This window comes from Aotus nancymaae, unplaced genomic scaffold (genome assembly GCF_030222135.1).
Source record: "Aotus nancymaae isolate 86718 unplaced genomic scaffold, 86718_ANA_hifiasm-v0.15.2.pri h1tg000003l, whole genome shotgun sequence".
Lineage (NCBI taxonomy): Eukaryota > Metazoa > Chordata > Mammalia > Primates > Aotidae > Aotus > Aotus nancymaae.
Genome location: NW_026988414.1, coordinates 17,503,702 through 17,519,905, shown reverse-complemented (window position 1 = coordinate 17,519,905; position 16,204 = coordinate 17,503,702). Strand labels below are relative to the sequence as shown.

Here is a 16,204-nt window from a genome sequence, read left to right as displayed (position 1 = left end):
GGAAATCACAAACTGTCATGGCTGAAACGGAGTGGTTAGTAACAGTAATAATAAACTTTTCTTGATCACTAATTACAGGTCAGACCTGTTGGAAGCTCTTCTGCTGCTCAGTCGTCTCCTGTGAGGTAGGTAGGTATTATCATCACCCCCTAAGTATATTCTAGTCCAACCCCCCCATCAGGCAAGCATGGAAATCCAGCCCGGAGACGGACAAGAACTTTTCCAAGGTCCTGCTGTGAGTGCAGCACAGACATCATCCCTTGTCCACCACACGCACACCCCAAAGGATGGGGATGCACAGTGTCCAACTCACCTGGGCTCTTGTCCCAGCTCTGCCACCTGCTGTCAGTGAGCCTCAGGCAAATGGGATTCATACCCACACCTTATACAATTGCTGACAGTAAATAAACAAACATAATGGCAGGCCCGTAAGAAATAAATCAGTGGTACTGATTTAAAGAGCACCTTGACCGACCCTATTAACACAGAGGGTTAATAAAGTCCTGATGCAAGAAGAGACTTGCCCAAGGTCCCTCATCCAGCTGCATCCAAAGTTGAATGCTTTGGAGTTTTTCCTCCTGGCAGAAAGCACTTGCCAATTCCCCAGGTTGCCCGTTACTCCCTAGACACGTATCCAGTAGTAAGTTTAGCGGCAGCTTCTACCCACTAAGGACCAGCTCTGTGCCAGGGGCAAACATTTTAGTTAATCCTTCTGGGCTCTGGCTCTGAAATGTCAGGGTAGGAAGAACCCACGGTGTTTTTCCACGCAGGTCATGGAAGTGAACTGTGTTCCTGGGTTCCTGAGCAGCATGGCAGTCCTGTCTGACTCTTGAACAGAAGGGGAAACTGAGGCTTGGTGCATTTTGTAACCTGTCCAGCGTTCTCCAGGAAGGGAGAAGCAGACCCTGAGACTCTCCAATCGTCCCCCCCAACACACACCTCCCACTTTGGTATCATGAGTAAAGATGCCAGGGTCACAAGTACATGTGGCCAGGGTGGAACTCTGACAACCCTTCCCCCACCCTCCCAGTACTTGAAGCTGCCTTAGCCCACCACACTTCAAAAGACACCAGGACAGGTGCAGGGAAGAGCAGACCCAGGCTTCAGGCAGCTATGGGTCCAAATTTGTCCTCTCTAGCTGTGTGACTTTGGACAACTAACTGGAACTTTCAAAGTCCAATTGCAAAGAAAATTTTTTAAATCCTCACACCCAATGGGCTGCAGCCTCAGAGTCAGGCCCAGGAATTCCAGAAGCAACAAGTCCCGAAACTCATTCTTGTCCTACTCCTCCTAAGTAGACATGGGGCTGTGAGTGGCAGCTGCTGGGGACAGCAGCACCCTTCTGTTAGTTTCCTGTGGCTGTTGTCATAAATTAAAACAACACAAATGCCTTCTCTTACAGAGGGCAGAAGTCTGAAATCAGTCTCACTGGGCTCAGGTCCAGGTGATAGTCGGACCGTTTCCTTCTGGAGGCTCTGAGGGGAGAATCCACTGTCTTGCCTTTCTCTGCTTCTAGTGGCTGCCTACATTCCTTGGCTTGTGGTCCCTTCCTTCATCATCAAAGCGCATCACTGCAACAACTTCTGCCTCCATGATCACACCTTTTCCTCTTCTGTTACATCTTTCTCTGCTTCCCGTTTATAAGAGCCTGGTGATTACACTGGGCCCACCCCATCTCAGGACCTTAACTTAATGATGTCTGCAAAGTCCCTTTGCCATATGAAGTAACATTCCAAAGTTCCAGGAGTTGGAATCTGGGTATCTTTGGGAGTCATTATTTAGCCTACCAAACCCATTTTACAGATGAGGAACTTGAGGCTCAGAGAGTTAAACTACTTTCCCACGACCACACAAACTTTAGAGTTGAATGCCAGGAGATCTGAGGCCTGACAAAGCCTTCCTGCAGCTAGGTGGGGGATCATTCCCTGCAGAGGGGCCACAGCCCTCTGTGGGGGAATGGCGGGGGTGCCTTCAGAAACACCAGCTGCCTCAGGGGAATCTATGGCTCAGGTGTCAGGTCTGCCCAGGCTGGAAAGAGAACAGGGACAGCCAAGGACAGGATCTGGGACAAGAACATGGAACCAACTGTCCCTAACCCACCTCTGGCAGAACTCTGGACACAGGACTGGACAAAGCAGGATTTCTCAAATTCTTCGTCTTCCAGACAAATACTGAGGACGGAAGGAATGAGCACTGGGGCTGGGACTGAGGCGGCACTGCAGCGGTACCGCAGACCGCGTTTGCTACCTTTTCCTCCCCGCCCACTCCATAGGTTTTGCTCTGACATCCACTGCCCTTGGCTACTGGAACAGCTTGGCCTACACAGGTAGAGAGCAGGAAGTGACTGGGAATTTCCAGCCTCTTCCCATGGGCCTTGTCCAAAGACTGACAGGCATGAAAGCCCCGCCCTCTGGCCTTGAGTGGAGACAACTCTAGGCCTAGTGTACACCATGGGGTCCTCCTGGGATCAGGCTGAAGCTGCCCTCTGCGGACTCTGCCTGAAATCTCACCCTCGCTTGGCTTCCTCCCCTTCCCTGTCCTGCTTCCCTCCTTCCTTGCTGGTCTTTCCTGAGGGCACTCCCTGCTGATTGCTTGTGTATAAATCCTTATCTCCGAGGCAGCTTCTGGAAATGGACCGTAGATGGACCACATGTGAGATTCAAAACATTCATGCACATTCATTCCACCTCATAACATACTTGTGGGTTTTAATCTAAAAATATTATCTGTAAATACTTAAGTTTTGCCCTCAAATCTTCAAGTAAGAAGCTCCAAGATGTGAGTGTGGCTCCAGCACCCCTGCACACCCCACCATGTATCCCACGTGGAGCCATGGGGGCAGGCAGAGTGGGGTCTGTGATGCACTGACTGCCCCACCTGTCCTGCCCACCCCTCTCCCCACACGGAAACCCCAGCCACACAGGTAGACCACGCAGCACGCTGGCCTCTAACCTTGTTCAGATTTCTTTATTGAAAAATTAAAGTCATAAGCTCTGTATATAAATACAATGACACTGCTGGTCACCTGCAAGGCCTCTGGGATAGGCTGGGGGTACAGAGGGAAGCTGGGGTCTTGGGTCCCCAGGGGCATGGGGAGGGAAATAAATAATAAATACCATGGGGGATAAGGAGCCAGGAGGAATGGGGGTGTGAATGGGGAGGTGCTCGATGCTTATTTGTGGCACTAAAGGTCCTGCAAGATGCCCCCTGGTTGGGGGCTGTGTCCATGAACTCTCAAGTGACCTCACTTTGGACAAAGGCTTGGGCATCTGGGGATGGGCTGGGTCCTAGCTACAGTGGGGCAGCAGTGCCTCCCGCCCAACCTGGAGAAACCAGTGCTCTGCCCTTCCTTTTCCTTTCTTCCTGTCCTGCAGCCCCCTTGTCTTGGGTGCCTACTGGGTACCCAGTACAGCACCAGTTCCTGACCTGACCTTCTGTTTGCCTTGCCCTGCTCTCTTCCTCTCCCAGTTCTGGTCCAGTGGGCTGGGATGGAGGGGGGATGTCTTCCTGCTACCCTGGCCATGCAGCCCCAACCCTGCAAGGAGCTTGATGAAGCCAACGGTGAGAAGGGACCGGGTCCAGGGGCTGGGCAGTGGTGGGAGGCCCTCAGGCCGTGGCCTCTAGAGCATCGCATTGAACTCAGTGACCAGAAAGTCAATGTAGTCACGGTCCTTGGTCTTGAAGGCCTCGGCGATGATGCGGGCAGCCTCCCGGTGCTCCTTGCCCCGAAGCGTCAGCCCATTCACTTCCAGGATCACGTGGCCCACCTTGAGCTGCCCACAGTTGTGAGCTGAGCCGCCTTTCTGCAGGGAGGAGACACAGGACAGGGGTGCCCGAGGGTTAGGTGGGCCTGGCTTTGACCACCCACTGGGCCAGTCCCAACACTGCCAAGCAGGTAGCTACAATCTGGATGGCCACTGCTCAGAGCAGGAAAACTGAGGCCCAGAAGAGCAAAGGTGACATAAGCTTGGCTCTGCCCTTGCGTGCCGTGTTACCCATGAGAGTTGCAAAACCCTGGAGATGCTGAGAAAGGGCCCTGTGGGGGTAGGGAGAGATGGCCAGGGGAGCTCCTGGGGACATACCTGAATAGTGACAATCCTAGGCAGGGGCTGGCGGGTGTTGGCACCACCCTCGATGGCGATGCCCAGGGTGGCCGCACTTTTCTTCACACGGACCAGAGTGGACGTGGGCTCCAGGAGTCCAGGCTGTGTGTGGGAGGAAGGACACTACTGAGGCCTTGGCAGCTGGCAGGCCTGGTCAGGGGTCTGGGCTGGGCCATGACACCTCCCTGGGTCAGCAGAGCTCAGGCTCCAGCCCTGTGTCGGGAGCCTCAGGTGCGGTACACGCTAAGCCAAGCACTTGTGTTCCCGGCTCTTTAATCCTCACCAAATCCCCTTGAGGCTCGGGAGGTTGAGGAGCTTGCCTAAGGCTGCCTGGCGGTGGCATGAGGACTTGAATCCAGGCCTGACTCCAAAGACTGTCTCAGCCACCTGCCATGTCAAAACTGACGGGAGTGTAAAGATTCCCAAGACCAACCTGCAGCCTGAGCCCCCAGTGTCAGAGCAAAGGACGGTGCTCCTCCAGGACGTCCAGATCCCTCCAGTGATGGGAAGCTCACTGCCTCGCCTTGCGGTCACTTGCCAAGCTGAACCCGGGTCCCGGGACCTCCCACTCTGTACTGGGGCCTGTGTTCCTCTCAGCCCTCTGCATCCTCCTCCTCCTCCCGGCTCACCGGTTTGCTGGCCCCATCCATGGGCCTCTCACTCCCAGGCAGCTCCTTGCTACTCCTACTCTTGGTGGACGCCGTCTGCCTGCCTCGGCCTGGGGCGCTGGCTTCTGCCTCGCCAGCGTCTACACCACTGTCCTCGCTTAGAGTCTGCCCGCTGTCCGAGAGCTGGGAGAGCGTAGAGGCTGCTGGGAGGGGAGAAAAGGAACAGAGAAGCAGCTTATATAGCTGGGGGCACGGAGGGCTGCTTGGAGGCAGTGATGGAGATGGAGGCTGGAAGGCTGGGGGAAATCCCCAGGCAAAGATGGGGGAAGGAATGAAGAGACCATGGGTCTGGAGGGCAGGTCCACTCCCTGCCACCCTCTCCACCGACTCAAGACCTGGCCTGAAGGCTGTGACTTCCAGGACATCTGCCTTGATCTCCCAGTTCTCAGCCACTGGCATAATGATTAAAACAGAGGTCAGGAGGTAAACCCAGCCCATAGATGTGGGTTTTTTTTTTTTAAAAAACTCACATAATGCAATCTGTTTTTTTTTTTTTTTTTTTTGAGACAGAGTTTGGCTCTGTTGCCTGGGCTGGAGTGCAAGGGTGCAATCTCAGCTCACTGCAACTTCTACCTCCTGGGTTCAAGCGATTCTCCTGCCTCGGCCTCCCGAGTAGCTGGGATTACAGGCATGCACCACCACGCCCAGCTTATTTTTGTATTTTTAGTAGAGATGGGGTTTCACTGTGTTGGCCAGGCTGCTCTTGAACTCCTAAGCTCAGGTGATCTGCCCACCTCGGCCTCCCAAAGTGTTTGGATTACAGGTGTGAGCCACCATGCCTGGCCAATGCTATCAATTTTTAATGATGAACCAACACATTCAAATTAGATTTCATATGATAAGTAATTTCTAGCTTCCCAAGAATAAAAGAGAAATTCTGCTATACCTGGCCTGAAGCCCTGCACTACCCCTGCCGGAGCCGAGTGGCAGGCACATGCCCTCCAGCCCACCAGTCAACCCAAGCCGCTTCACTGTGTGCGTAACAGCCTGGCCCCTGAGTTCAAGACCCTAAGTTAAGAACACACTCTGGAGTCTGGCAGGTCAGGTGTGAATTCCCACTGAGCAGCTGTGCAGCGTGGGCAAGCAGCATAGCCTCTCTAAGCCTCCTATACTCCTTCCAATACAGAAACGATGGTGCCTGACCACTGGGGTTATTGTAAAAACTCAGAGGTACGATGTATAGAATGGAGCAGTCAAGGGAACAGACCTATGCTAGGCTGCCTGGCTCCAGGGTGTGCGCTCTTCACCTGGGTTGCAAACTCAGGGGCCAGGCTGTTACGCATAGAGTGAAGCGGCTTGGGTTGACTGGTGGGCAGGAGGGCATGTGCCCGCCACTCGGCTCAGGCAGGGGTCGTGCAGGGCTTCAGGACGGGTGTGCCGGAATTTCTTTTTTCTTAGTAAGCTAGAAATTCTTTCTCTCTCTTTCAGAATTTCTCTTTTTTTCTTAGTAAGCTAGAAATTCTCTCTCTCTCTCTCTCTCTCTCGGAATTTCTCTCTCTTTCTTAGTAAGCTAGAAATTCTTCCTCCCTCTTTCTCTTCCCCTCTCCTCCCCCCTCCCTCTTCCTCTCTCTCTCTCTGTCTCTCTGTCTCTCTGTCTCTCTCTCTCTCTCTCAACAGAGGCTTACTCTTCTATCACCCAGCCTGGAGCATAGTGGTGCAATCTTGGCTCACTGCAACCTCTGCCTCCTGGGTTCAAGTGATCCTCCCACCTCAGCCTTCTGAGTAGCTGAAACTACAAGTGCCCACCACCACATTTGGCTAATTTTTGTATATTTAGTAGAAATAGGGGTTTCACCCTGTTGCCTAGGCTGGTCTTGAACTCCCGACCTCAAATGACCCACTGCCTCGGCCTCCCAAAGGGCTGGGATTACAGGTGTGAGCCACCGCGCCCGGCCAGAAATTGCTACTTTCTGTGTCTCAGTTTGTTCGTCTGTAAAATGGGGATAATAGTAATACCAGCCTCATAGGGCTATTGGGAGGATTAAATGAGTTAATACTATAGGCAAGGCCCTTTGAACACTGTCTGGCATACAGAAAGTGCTTATTGTTGGTATGGCTCTTAGCTCTTATTACCCCATGTGTCCAGCTCAGTGCCAGCTCTAGAGGCAGCAGTGATCCATCTGTGACAGCCCTGAGTCCTGTCACCATGTCTGCCTGCTCTCCCTCAGAGGCCTCCCCTCACTAAGCTGTGAGCTCCAGGTCCCTGCATTTTGCATCCTGGTCTGTACAGGTGCTCAGAGAACATCCTATGGGTCCTATGTATCACTGTAGCCGCAAGATGGCAGCAGAATCCAACAAAATGCTCCAAACTCACTCAGGAGGGGAGCTCCACAGCTTTCAGGGTGGGGAAAGCAGGCTCTACCCTTCCCTCTACCCCCTCAGCCCATGTCCTCTAGCAAACTGGGGCACAGCATCGGCTGGCCTCCCCAAGATTCTTCCTGCACCCTGACCCTAGACCTGCCAGGGTCCAGAGACAGCCACTTCAGGTTTCACGTTTCCCCCCAGCATCTCCTCCAGGCCAGGCCCTGGGTACCAGGAACAGAAGCCACCCCGCCCTCCACGAGTTTGGCCCTTCTGGCGAATGCAGGGTGGCCAGGGCAGGAGGAGCTGGAGAAGGCGCCCCCACCCTCGAAGCAACCTGGCAGGGTTGTCACTGTTATCTCCATTTTATGATGGGGAAAGCGAGGTGTAGACAGCGGCTTGTCCACAGTCACGCAGCTAGTCAGCAGCAGAGCCGGGATTCAAACTGGGGTCTCCAACTCCCTTTGCCACTCTGGCCCTGAGCCAGGAAACGCCTGGGCTAGCAGGTCCCTCGACAGGCAGTGGTCCCACCCTTCATGTCACCAGAGAGGACCGGGACCCCCCCAAGGACCACAGAGCTCGGCCTTGCTGTACTCACTGCGCGTCTGGGGCAGGGCCCTCACTTCATTGACGTCTGGCTCGCTGTCAGGGCGGTGGACCTCCACCATCACAAAGTGCTGGTTTGTGCCTGTCTGGTCTGGGTGGCTGGAGGGTGACAGGGGCGAAAGGCAGCCCCCGGCCACTGTGGCCTCTGCAGAGGGGCTTTTCAGGTGCGGGGGTGACTGGACCCGAGGGAAGGGGCCGATGGGGTGTTGGTTGACCAGCGCCAGGTGAGCGTCCAGCGGCCTCTTGGAGCCGGGGTTGGCAGGGGAGACGGAGGCATAGATGGGGGAGGAGGGCGAGTCCTGTGCAGAGGAGGTTCCTGGGGTGAGCACGGTGCCTGCCGGCGGGCTGCGGTTCTGTAGAGCCGAGAAGACAGTGCCCGAGTGGGAAGACACGGAGGAAGGTGGCTGGAGGTCCTCTCTCCCCAGCTTCCTGGGCTGGCCTAGTGGGCGGTCGTTGCCTTGGGCCAGAGGTGGTGGGGGAGGCAGTGGCTTGAAGCTTGACAGCCCCTCGGAGGAGGATCTGACATCATCCTGCCAAAAGACCCAGCAGGTGGAGAAGGAGTCAGAACCCATCACGCCTGGAAGAGGGGAGGCCGAGCAGCCAAGTGGTGCCAGGCCCAGCTGGAATTCTGTCCCCACTCTAACTGCTCTTGGCCACGCAGCCCTGAATAATGCAACACCCGAGTGGAAAACTTCTTCCCCGTATCTCGGCAGCTGATGAGCGCTGGGATCTTGGCGGGTGTCTCTGGGGACGGCATCATTACCTTTGGGAACTGAAATTCTTGGCATCAGCCAGAGCTTGTCACAGGGAATAAAAGACTTCATTAGAGACGGGATGAAGAGGATGAAAATATATTTTAAAAAATGCATTTCTTTGGCTTTTCTTTTTAGGGGATTAAGTACTAGAAGCATGAGGGGTGAAAGGACTGGAGAGAGAATGGACGGGAAGAGATGGGCTGGGGTGCTGTGTGGCCCTGGGCAAGGCACAGCACCTCTCTGAGTGCACCTCTCGGCAGTGGGGCAAAGCACACATACCCAGCAGAGGTAGTGTGGCCATGTCAGAAGCCAAGTGGATACCATTAGCACAATGCCTGCATCACAGCAGGTACACGGTGAGGGGCAGCTGCGGACACTGTGACTACCATTCCCCTCTGCCTAGGTCCACAGCAGACACCTGCACAGCTCCAACAGCCTTCCAGGCACCGTCCTAAAGGGTTTACTTAATTAATTTCCTCCTTGCCACAAACTTATGGGGTTGGTATGCTATGATCATCATCCCGACTTTACAGATGGGAAAACTGAGGCACAGAGAGGCTAAGAAACTTGCTCAAAGTCATACTGTGGCCAATCAGCCTGATGGCCCTGTCTGAAATCACCAGAGGCAAGTGATCTTGGCACCAGCTAGAGATGGCAGAACGGTGCACCTGTGCACAGACCTGTAGCTGGGTCTGACAGCTCATGGCAGAGGCCTCTGTCTCCTTTGCCACCCTCTGTTCTCTGTGGCTGTCATGGAGAGGAGAGAGGCCCCAGGGCCTGAGCAGACCGGGGAGAGCAGAACCAAAGGGCCAGCCAGGGCCTTACCACGGATACATCCGGGAGGGCGTTGACATTGCCTTGGACAGCCTCACCAGTTTCCTCCAGGTCGAGAGTGTTCTAGAAATGGACAAGAAAGCAAGGTGAGCAAACAGAAGCAGAGAAGGGAAAACTGGTTTGCTCTCCAGCACACCAAAATCTAGAAGTCTTAGGATACCTTCGTGTGGTTCGGGTAAGCCCTGACATACCTCACTTCCTCAAAATTTACTCTGCCCATTAAAATGAAGGTCAATTTGCCTGCTGGTCACTTTGAAGTTTTCTTTGGGACTTTCTGATCACTGTCAAGCTTCCTCTGAACTATCAGAGATGCTGGGGCGTCTTCAGCCTGGCCTGGGAATTCCTGGGTTTGGCCATGAGTGCTGTGCTCCAGTCATGCCTCCAAAACCCAAGGCCTCCCTCCACCGCTTGCTGATGAATCCCAGGAAGGTGTGAAAATGGCAAGAGAGAAGTGGATGGGGAGAGTCTCTCCCTTGTTAAAATTCTAATGGTTTTAATCTCAAGGTGGTTTAAGGTTTAAATGGGCCTTATTTTGCAAAAAATGTCTATTTCTTTTTTCCCTTCCCAATTCACAAGAAGAAACCCAATGCCCCCTTAAGTGACACTGAGCTACCAAAAGGCCATTTGTGGGCTTTCTATGGGTGGCCGATCGGAGCTCCTCTCTGAGCTGGGCTCTCTTGAGGGCTAAGGGAGCCAGTTCTCTCTGCCCCAGAGTCCAGAATGGCAAAGAGCTTCCACCACCGTGATGATTAGCTTCGTGTGCCAACTTGACCGGGCTAAGGGATGTTGAGACGGCTGGTAAAACATTATCTCTGGGTGTCTGTGAGGGTGCTTCCAGGAGAGATCAGCACCTGGATGGGTGGACTGGGCAAAGCTCACCCTCCCCAGTGTGGGTGGGCCTCATCCAATCCACTAAGGGCCTGAATAAAACAGAAAGGCAGAGGAAGGGCAAATTTGCGTGCTCTTCTAGAGCTGAGGCATCCATCTCCTCCTCCCTCAGACACCGGAGCTCCTGGTTCTTGGGCCTTTGGACTTGGACTAAGACAAAACCACCAGCTTTCCTGGGCCTCCAGCTTGCAGATGGCAGATCACGGGACGCCTCCATCTCCATCACCGCGTGGGCCAATCCCACACAACGAATATAGTATATCTGATTGCTTGTCTTTCTCTGGAGAACCCTGATGGCCACATCAACACTTGGCTGAAGTCTCAAGTGCAGTGCTGAATACTGAGCAGTCTCTGAAGCTCCAGGCTATAAAGGACTGGGAACACAGAGGAGGCGAAACACCACCCCTGCCATTGGTAGCTCAGAGACAATGGGTCGGTGGACAAGCAAACAAGCAACAGTGAGACTGCAGAGAGATCATCGAGGAGGCAAACACAGGCATCTAATGCAACTGGGAGAGGGGTTATCAAGGAGGGCTTCCTGGAGGAGGGGCACAACTTAAAGCTAGATTTTGTGAATGAGCAGAGAAAAGAAGGGAACGATAGGTGTTTCAGACAGAGGAAAGAGTGTAAAGCAGGAAGGAGACAGGATGTTTGAGCAGCTCCTAGCAGCTCCACAGAAGTCAAGCATGGAGCTCCTGGACCTGAGCCAGAGGGCAGTGGGTTGCCACGGAGATGTGGTCAAGTTTGCCTTCTACAAAGATCCCCTTTGCTCACATCCTCTCCAGCCAGGCTGGAACACTGTGGATGTGCCAGGGCCTCCACGCTGGCTGTTGTCTCTGCCTCCAACTCTTCTGCTTGGCTATCCATCCGCAAGGCGTGGTGTTGCTCACCTCCTTCAAGACCTACCCGACTTGTCACCTCCTCCACGAGGTCTACCCTCACCATCCCAGCTAAAACATAACTTCCCCCCACCCCACCCGCCTTGCTTTATTTTTCTCCTTCTCACTGATCGTTATCTCTGCCCAGCAGCCAGAGTCATACCAGAAACATACGCTAGATCTCTCTGCAGCTCAGGACCCCCAAGGTCTCTTCATCTCAGTTGGAGGAAGTTCCAAACCCTACACTCACTCTGCCTGCATGACTGGACCCTTTCCTTCTGCTGCTTCGACATCACGGGTTCAATCCTGCCCCAGGGCCTTTGCACTGCCGCTGTCTCTCTCTCTGCACCACACTTGTGGTTCATTCCCTCACTCTGTTTAGTTCAGACCTCGGCGAGGCTCTCCCAGAAGAGCCCTGTCTAAAACAGCACTGTCCCACCGCCATCCGGCCTATACCCTGCTCCTGCTTTGGTTTTCTGTGTAATACTTATCACCATCTGACTTTATACTCTTTGCCTACTGTCTGTCTCTCCCAATAGGATGTAAACTCTGAGAAGGCAGGACTTGCAACTACTTGGTCCTCTCTCTCCTCAGTGTTCAGAACAGTGGCTGCTTGATAAACATTTGCTCAGCAAACTGATGAATCCATGAACGAATCAATCACTCTAGCCATCACTGGAGGCGGCCAGAGCAGACAGGGATTGAGTGGGGTGGTGCTGCTGGTCCCTGCAGTCAGCAGTAATGAATGCTTGAGTGAGTGTGAAGGCAGCAGGTGGGGACAGAAGGCACTCCTGATGCCATACCCCTAAGACAGAGAGAGGCCAGTCATGCCACACAGATCCCCATCTCACCCAAAAGATGCTCATGCGGGCCTTCCGGGTCAGAGCCTTGGAAACCCAGAGCGCCTTATCTGGTCCCATGGTGCCTCAGGGGCAGTCACAAAGGGGCAACTGCCCCCATTTCCCTACAAAGTTGAGACTTACGTGCAAACCGTGGTCCTGACCTATTCACTGCACACTGCCTCATGGGAAGCTGCTGCCGACAGCCCCTGGGATGCAGGCACGGTATGTGGTGGTTGGGGGATTCTTTGAAAATGGGGAGGGTGATTGGGATGCTCTCTCACCCACTGATGAGTGACACTGGGTCTGGCTTTGCCACCTCTGAGGCTATTTTGAGTTCACACCCAGTTCTGCCGCTTACAGCTGAGTGATGGTGGGTAAATCCTTCCTCTGTAAAATGGGGTAACAGCAATACCTGCCTTATGCAGCAGACATATTAACACTTACAAAGCACTCAGAACAGGGCCTGGCCCAGCATATGAGGAAGGTGACTATTACGTGCATCAGAAGACTGGGAGGTCTTGCAATCTGCCCCAGCCAGAGAATGAACTGTAGGAGGTGCCCTGGCCCACATGACAACCAGGATGGAAAGCAATGGCGGCCCTCTCCCACCACCTCCCTCCTCCTAGACCATAATGAGTCCGATGCTCCCTGGAGGTAGTCCAGCCAGGCGCATTAAGGTGAACAGTGAGGCAGTGATTGACATGCAACCACTTCCCCAGACTCAACGTTCACGGCCTCGGCTTCAGTAGGAGGCACAGAGAGGGGTCAGAGCCTCGGAGGTATCTACAGCAAAGACAAGGGGAGCCACTGCCCCCTGCCCCAGGAATTCAACCTGCAGCTGACCCTGGGGGAAGCCGGGGTTGGGCTCAGATGACAGTACATGGTGGGACCAATGCCGTGGGAGTCTGTTTGCACCTTCAGCCACCCAGGAAGCCTTGATGACTTTCCAGGGAAGCTGGAGGGGAGGCGAGAATGGCTTTCTCCTGGAAAGGGTATTAGAGAACTACAAATTAGGAAGGACCTACTGTGTGCCAGGCCCTGTGCTGGGTGTTTTACTTATATTATCTCATTTGATCCTCCCAATGACGCTGTGAGGCAGGCACTAGGATTGTCCCTTGTCATATTTATTATTACGCCTTAAGTTCAGAGGGAAGTGGCTTGTCCAGGGTCATCTGACCATTCTACAGAAGATCAGGTTTCTAGCCCAGGTCTAGGTCACTCCAAAGCCCATGCCGCTCAATCCCAGGCCCAGAAGTGGGCAGGGCCCTGATGTCCTAGCAACCAGAGGCCCCCAAGAACGACCCTCTCAGAAAAGAGAGAGGAGGCAGCCATAGCTGGCCTTGGCCTCAGCCTCGCTCTCTGCTGCTAACTGTATCCTGGGGACATGGCAGGTGGAGGCGGAAAGGTGGGAGGGTGAGGGGCAGACGAGGGATGACTATCCAGCCCTGTGGGGGAGGCCTGAAGTGGAGCAAATGGCAGACGGGTCGGAGCTCAGCCCTGCCAGACTCCATCTGCTGAATCCAGACACTCAGGAGTCCCAAGTCCCCGAGCCATGTTCCTTATGCATCTGAAATAGCTGCAGACAGCCGGCTAAGAACCCGGGGGATGCGTCAGCACAAACGCCTGCAGAACAGCCTTCCAGAGGAGGCTCAAGGTCAGAGCTCATGCGGGAGCTGGGCCTGTGCGCTTTCGCCACCACCCACACATAGTCACAGCCATCTGGGCCCCTCCCCCTCTACCCACTGAGGCCAGAGCCTCACTGAGGGCTTCGACCTGGCGGCTCCATTCATCCAGCCAGATGGGACCCTTCACCCACTCTACAGCTGAGGTGACTGAAGATCAGAGAGGGAAGGTCACACAGCAAGGACAGGGCAGAAAACTGAACCCTATTCAAGGCCTGACTCCACATCCCTGACAGAAACCTGCTTCCCACGAGAGCCAAGATGACCTGCTGCCATTGTTCTTCCATCTGCTTCCTCAAACCTGTGGCAGTTCAGCAAATCCTTTTTTTCAGAGAAAAGAACCCCCTATTTCCTGAGCTGACCCAGTCAAGGCCCCGATATCACAGAGGTACGGCCTGAGGGAAATGTCAGGGGATGAAACGACATAAAGAGGGCAACCCCCATGCTGACCTTTGCAGGGTGGACTTAGGGGCAGGTAAGGCTCCCCTGCATGACGTCAAAGCCTGAGGCCAGCTGGGCACCCAGGACCACCTCAGCAAAATGCAGCTCCTCCCTCCCAGCTCTTCTCCTCCCCTCAGCCCAATTCCGGGTTTCCAGGCCTCCTCCCCCTCATTACAATGGGAGGGCTCTTACATAAAGGTGCTATTTTCAGCTCTTTGTTGGTCGTGCTTCTGTACTCTGATGTCAAGCCAACAGGCTTCCCCAACCCCCACCCCAAAATGCACAGAGGCCAGAGGCTGGGTGGCTCTTTATTCTGTATGTGGGGAAACTGAGGCACTGAGTCACAAAGGCCTCTGGAGGGTTGCCAGTGGGGGCCTAGATGTTGCCTGAAGGGGCTGCTGACTGGAAGGGAGATAAAGACAGAGGGAGAGAGAGATCAGAGGGAGAATAAGAGAAAAGAGAGAGAAGAGAAGACTCAGCAGAAAAGGCAGAGGCCGAAAGCAATGGAGAGAAACTGAGGAAGCAAAGAAAAGAGCAATGCAAGGCCGGGGGCACAGCTGGGGCTGGGCTGGGCAGAGGAGCTTGTGACCCCGGAAAAGGTGGGGGTAGGGAGATGGAGGGACAGGGATGTGAGCTGGGGAGAGCCAGAAAGTCCTGGCATTCTTGGGGGGCAGCGGGGTCCCCAGAGTGAAGTGGCAGGGGCCAGGGAGCCAGAGATTTGTGGGACAAGACCCTGGAAGTGTCAACCATGCTGGCGGCGACAGGGGATCATCAGACCGCCCCCTCAAACACAGGGTAGGAGTGGAAGTCTGGGGGCCGAAGGGAAAGGTCAGAGGTGTGGAATGGGAGAAAAATGATCCAGAAAGCAGTTAACTGGGCCCCACACTGGCTGGTGTGGCTGAGATCACGAGAGTGCCCCAACACTGGGCCGGCACTGTGCTTCGCTACCAGCTTGTCTATTCCGGCTATCACATTTGACCACCCAGTCACAACAGTAGGGAGCTGTCTGGGAAGCTTCTGCACGACGCCCTCCTGAGACGGGGCAGGAGTCACTGCCGCCTCGCAACGAGGCCTGTGCGCTACTGAACAGACCATGCTTCCTCCTGCTAAGCTGAAACCTGCTCCGCCCCTCCCTCCCTGTGGTCTTAGGAAAAGGACGTCAGTGGAAAAGAGAGATGACCCAGAATCTCTAGAAGGTTAAGGCAAGAAGAGCCTTGAGGATAAGGCTGGAAACCAGGGCTCCTGGGAGGGGATGCAGGCACCTGAGAACTTGGCTGGGAGAACTGTTACAGCTTCATTTTCATTAACCTCTGACTGAAAGGCCGCATTTCCTTTCATTACAAGCAGAGGCAACAGAGCCGTGTGGAATTGGTCATGGTCACCCACAGAAAGCGCTGTTCTTTCCCGTCACATTCCAGCTGTTGCAGATGTCGCAAAAGCCCACTTATGCACCTCTTGGCTTCACATGACAGCAGTTACTGACCCACACTGTTCAACCTTGTTATTCCGGTCCTAAAGTAGCACGTTTTGTGATGGGTTTTCCTTCCTGATATGATCTGTCATCTTATGTATTGTATTTTATTTTAAACATTTAAAGCTTTATTCTAAGAAGGGGTCCCAGGACTTCCCTAGCCTGCTAGAGGGGTCAGTGGCACAGAAATGAGGATGACCCCCAATCCAAAGTCAAGGCTTTGTCCACGTCCCCCTTTGATAGCTGAGAAGGTCCTCACTCAGAGGGCAGCAGGGGCCGGTCCACGTTCAAACAGGCTCTGACCTCTGCGGACTTGGCTCTGCTTGACAGAAACAGCTTCCAGCAACCCCACTTCATCACGGGGGAAGGCAGGTGTTCCCTAAACCGTTGTAGAGACGGCAAAGCACTGGCTGGGAGGAATGGTCCTATTCAGGCTCCAGGTAAAGCTGCAGTCAGGCCTAGCGGCACTAAGGCCTCTGGGAAAGCTGAAGATTCTGGAAGGTGCAGGGGGCATATGCTGAGGCCTCCCTGAGATGGAGGGGGCTCTTCTACTCAAGGAGAAGACACCCACTATCCTCGGTACTCAGCATCTTCCTGGGTGGGAGATAGGAGGTCATCTGGACAGAAGCAACGGCCTCTTCTGTTCACCCGCATCCACCCTGCACCTCTGGGCTCTCTCCACAGAGGAGGCAGCTTAAAAAATGTGAACAGAGGGCTGGACACAGTGGCTCAAGC

The 16,204-nt window shown here is 54.2% G+C and overlaps 1 protein-coding gene across 2 annotated transcripts in view; it reads right to left on the bottom strand.

Moving 5' to 3' along the window:
- Positions 1 to 2,948: 2,948 nt before the first annotated feature.
- The window catches only part of WHRN (whirlin), a 104,104-nt gene continuing 90,848 nt past the window's right edge, over positions 2,949 to 16,204 (bottom strand). The window contains exons 8-12 of one of the 2 annotated variants that reach the window (XM_064378618.1): positions 9,259 to 9,330; positions 7,671 to 8,208; positions 4,733 to 4,914; positions 4,083 to 4,205; positions 2,949 to 3,803 (exon numbers count right to left, since the gene is read on the bottom strand). In XM_064378618.1, coding sequence (XP_064234688.1) covers positions 3,621 to 3,803; positions 4,083 to 4,205; positions 4,733 to 4,914; positions 7,671 to 8,208; positions 9,259 to 9,330 — 1,098 coding nt within the window. In that variant the 3' untranslated portion in view covers positions 2,949 to 3,620. The remainder of the gene's footprint in view (positions 3,804 to 4,082; positions 4,206 to 4,732; positions 4,915 to 7,670; positions 8,209 to 9,258; positions 9,331 to 16,204) is intronic. The other variant, XM_064378626.1, reaches the window with a different exon arrangement.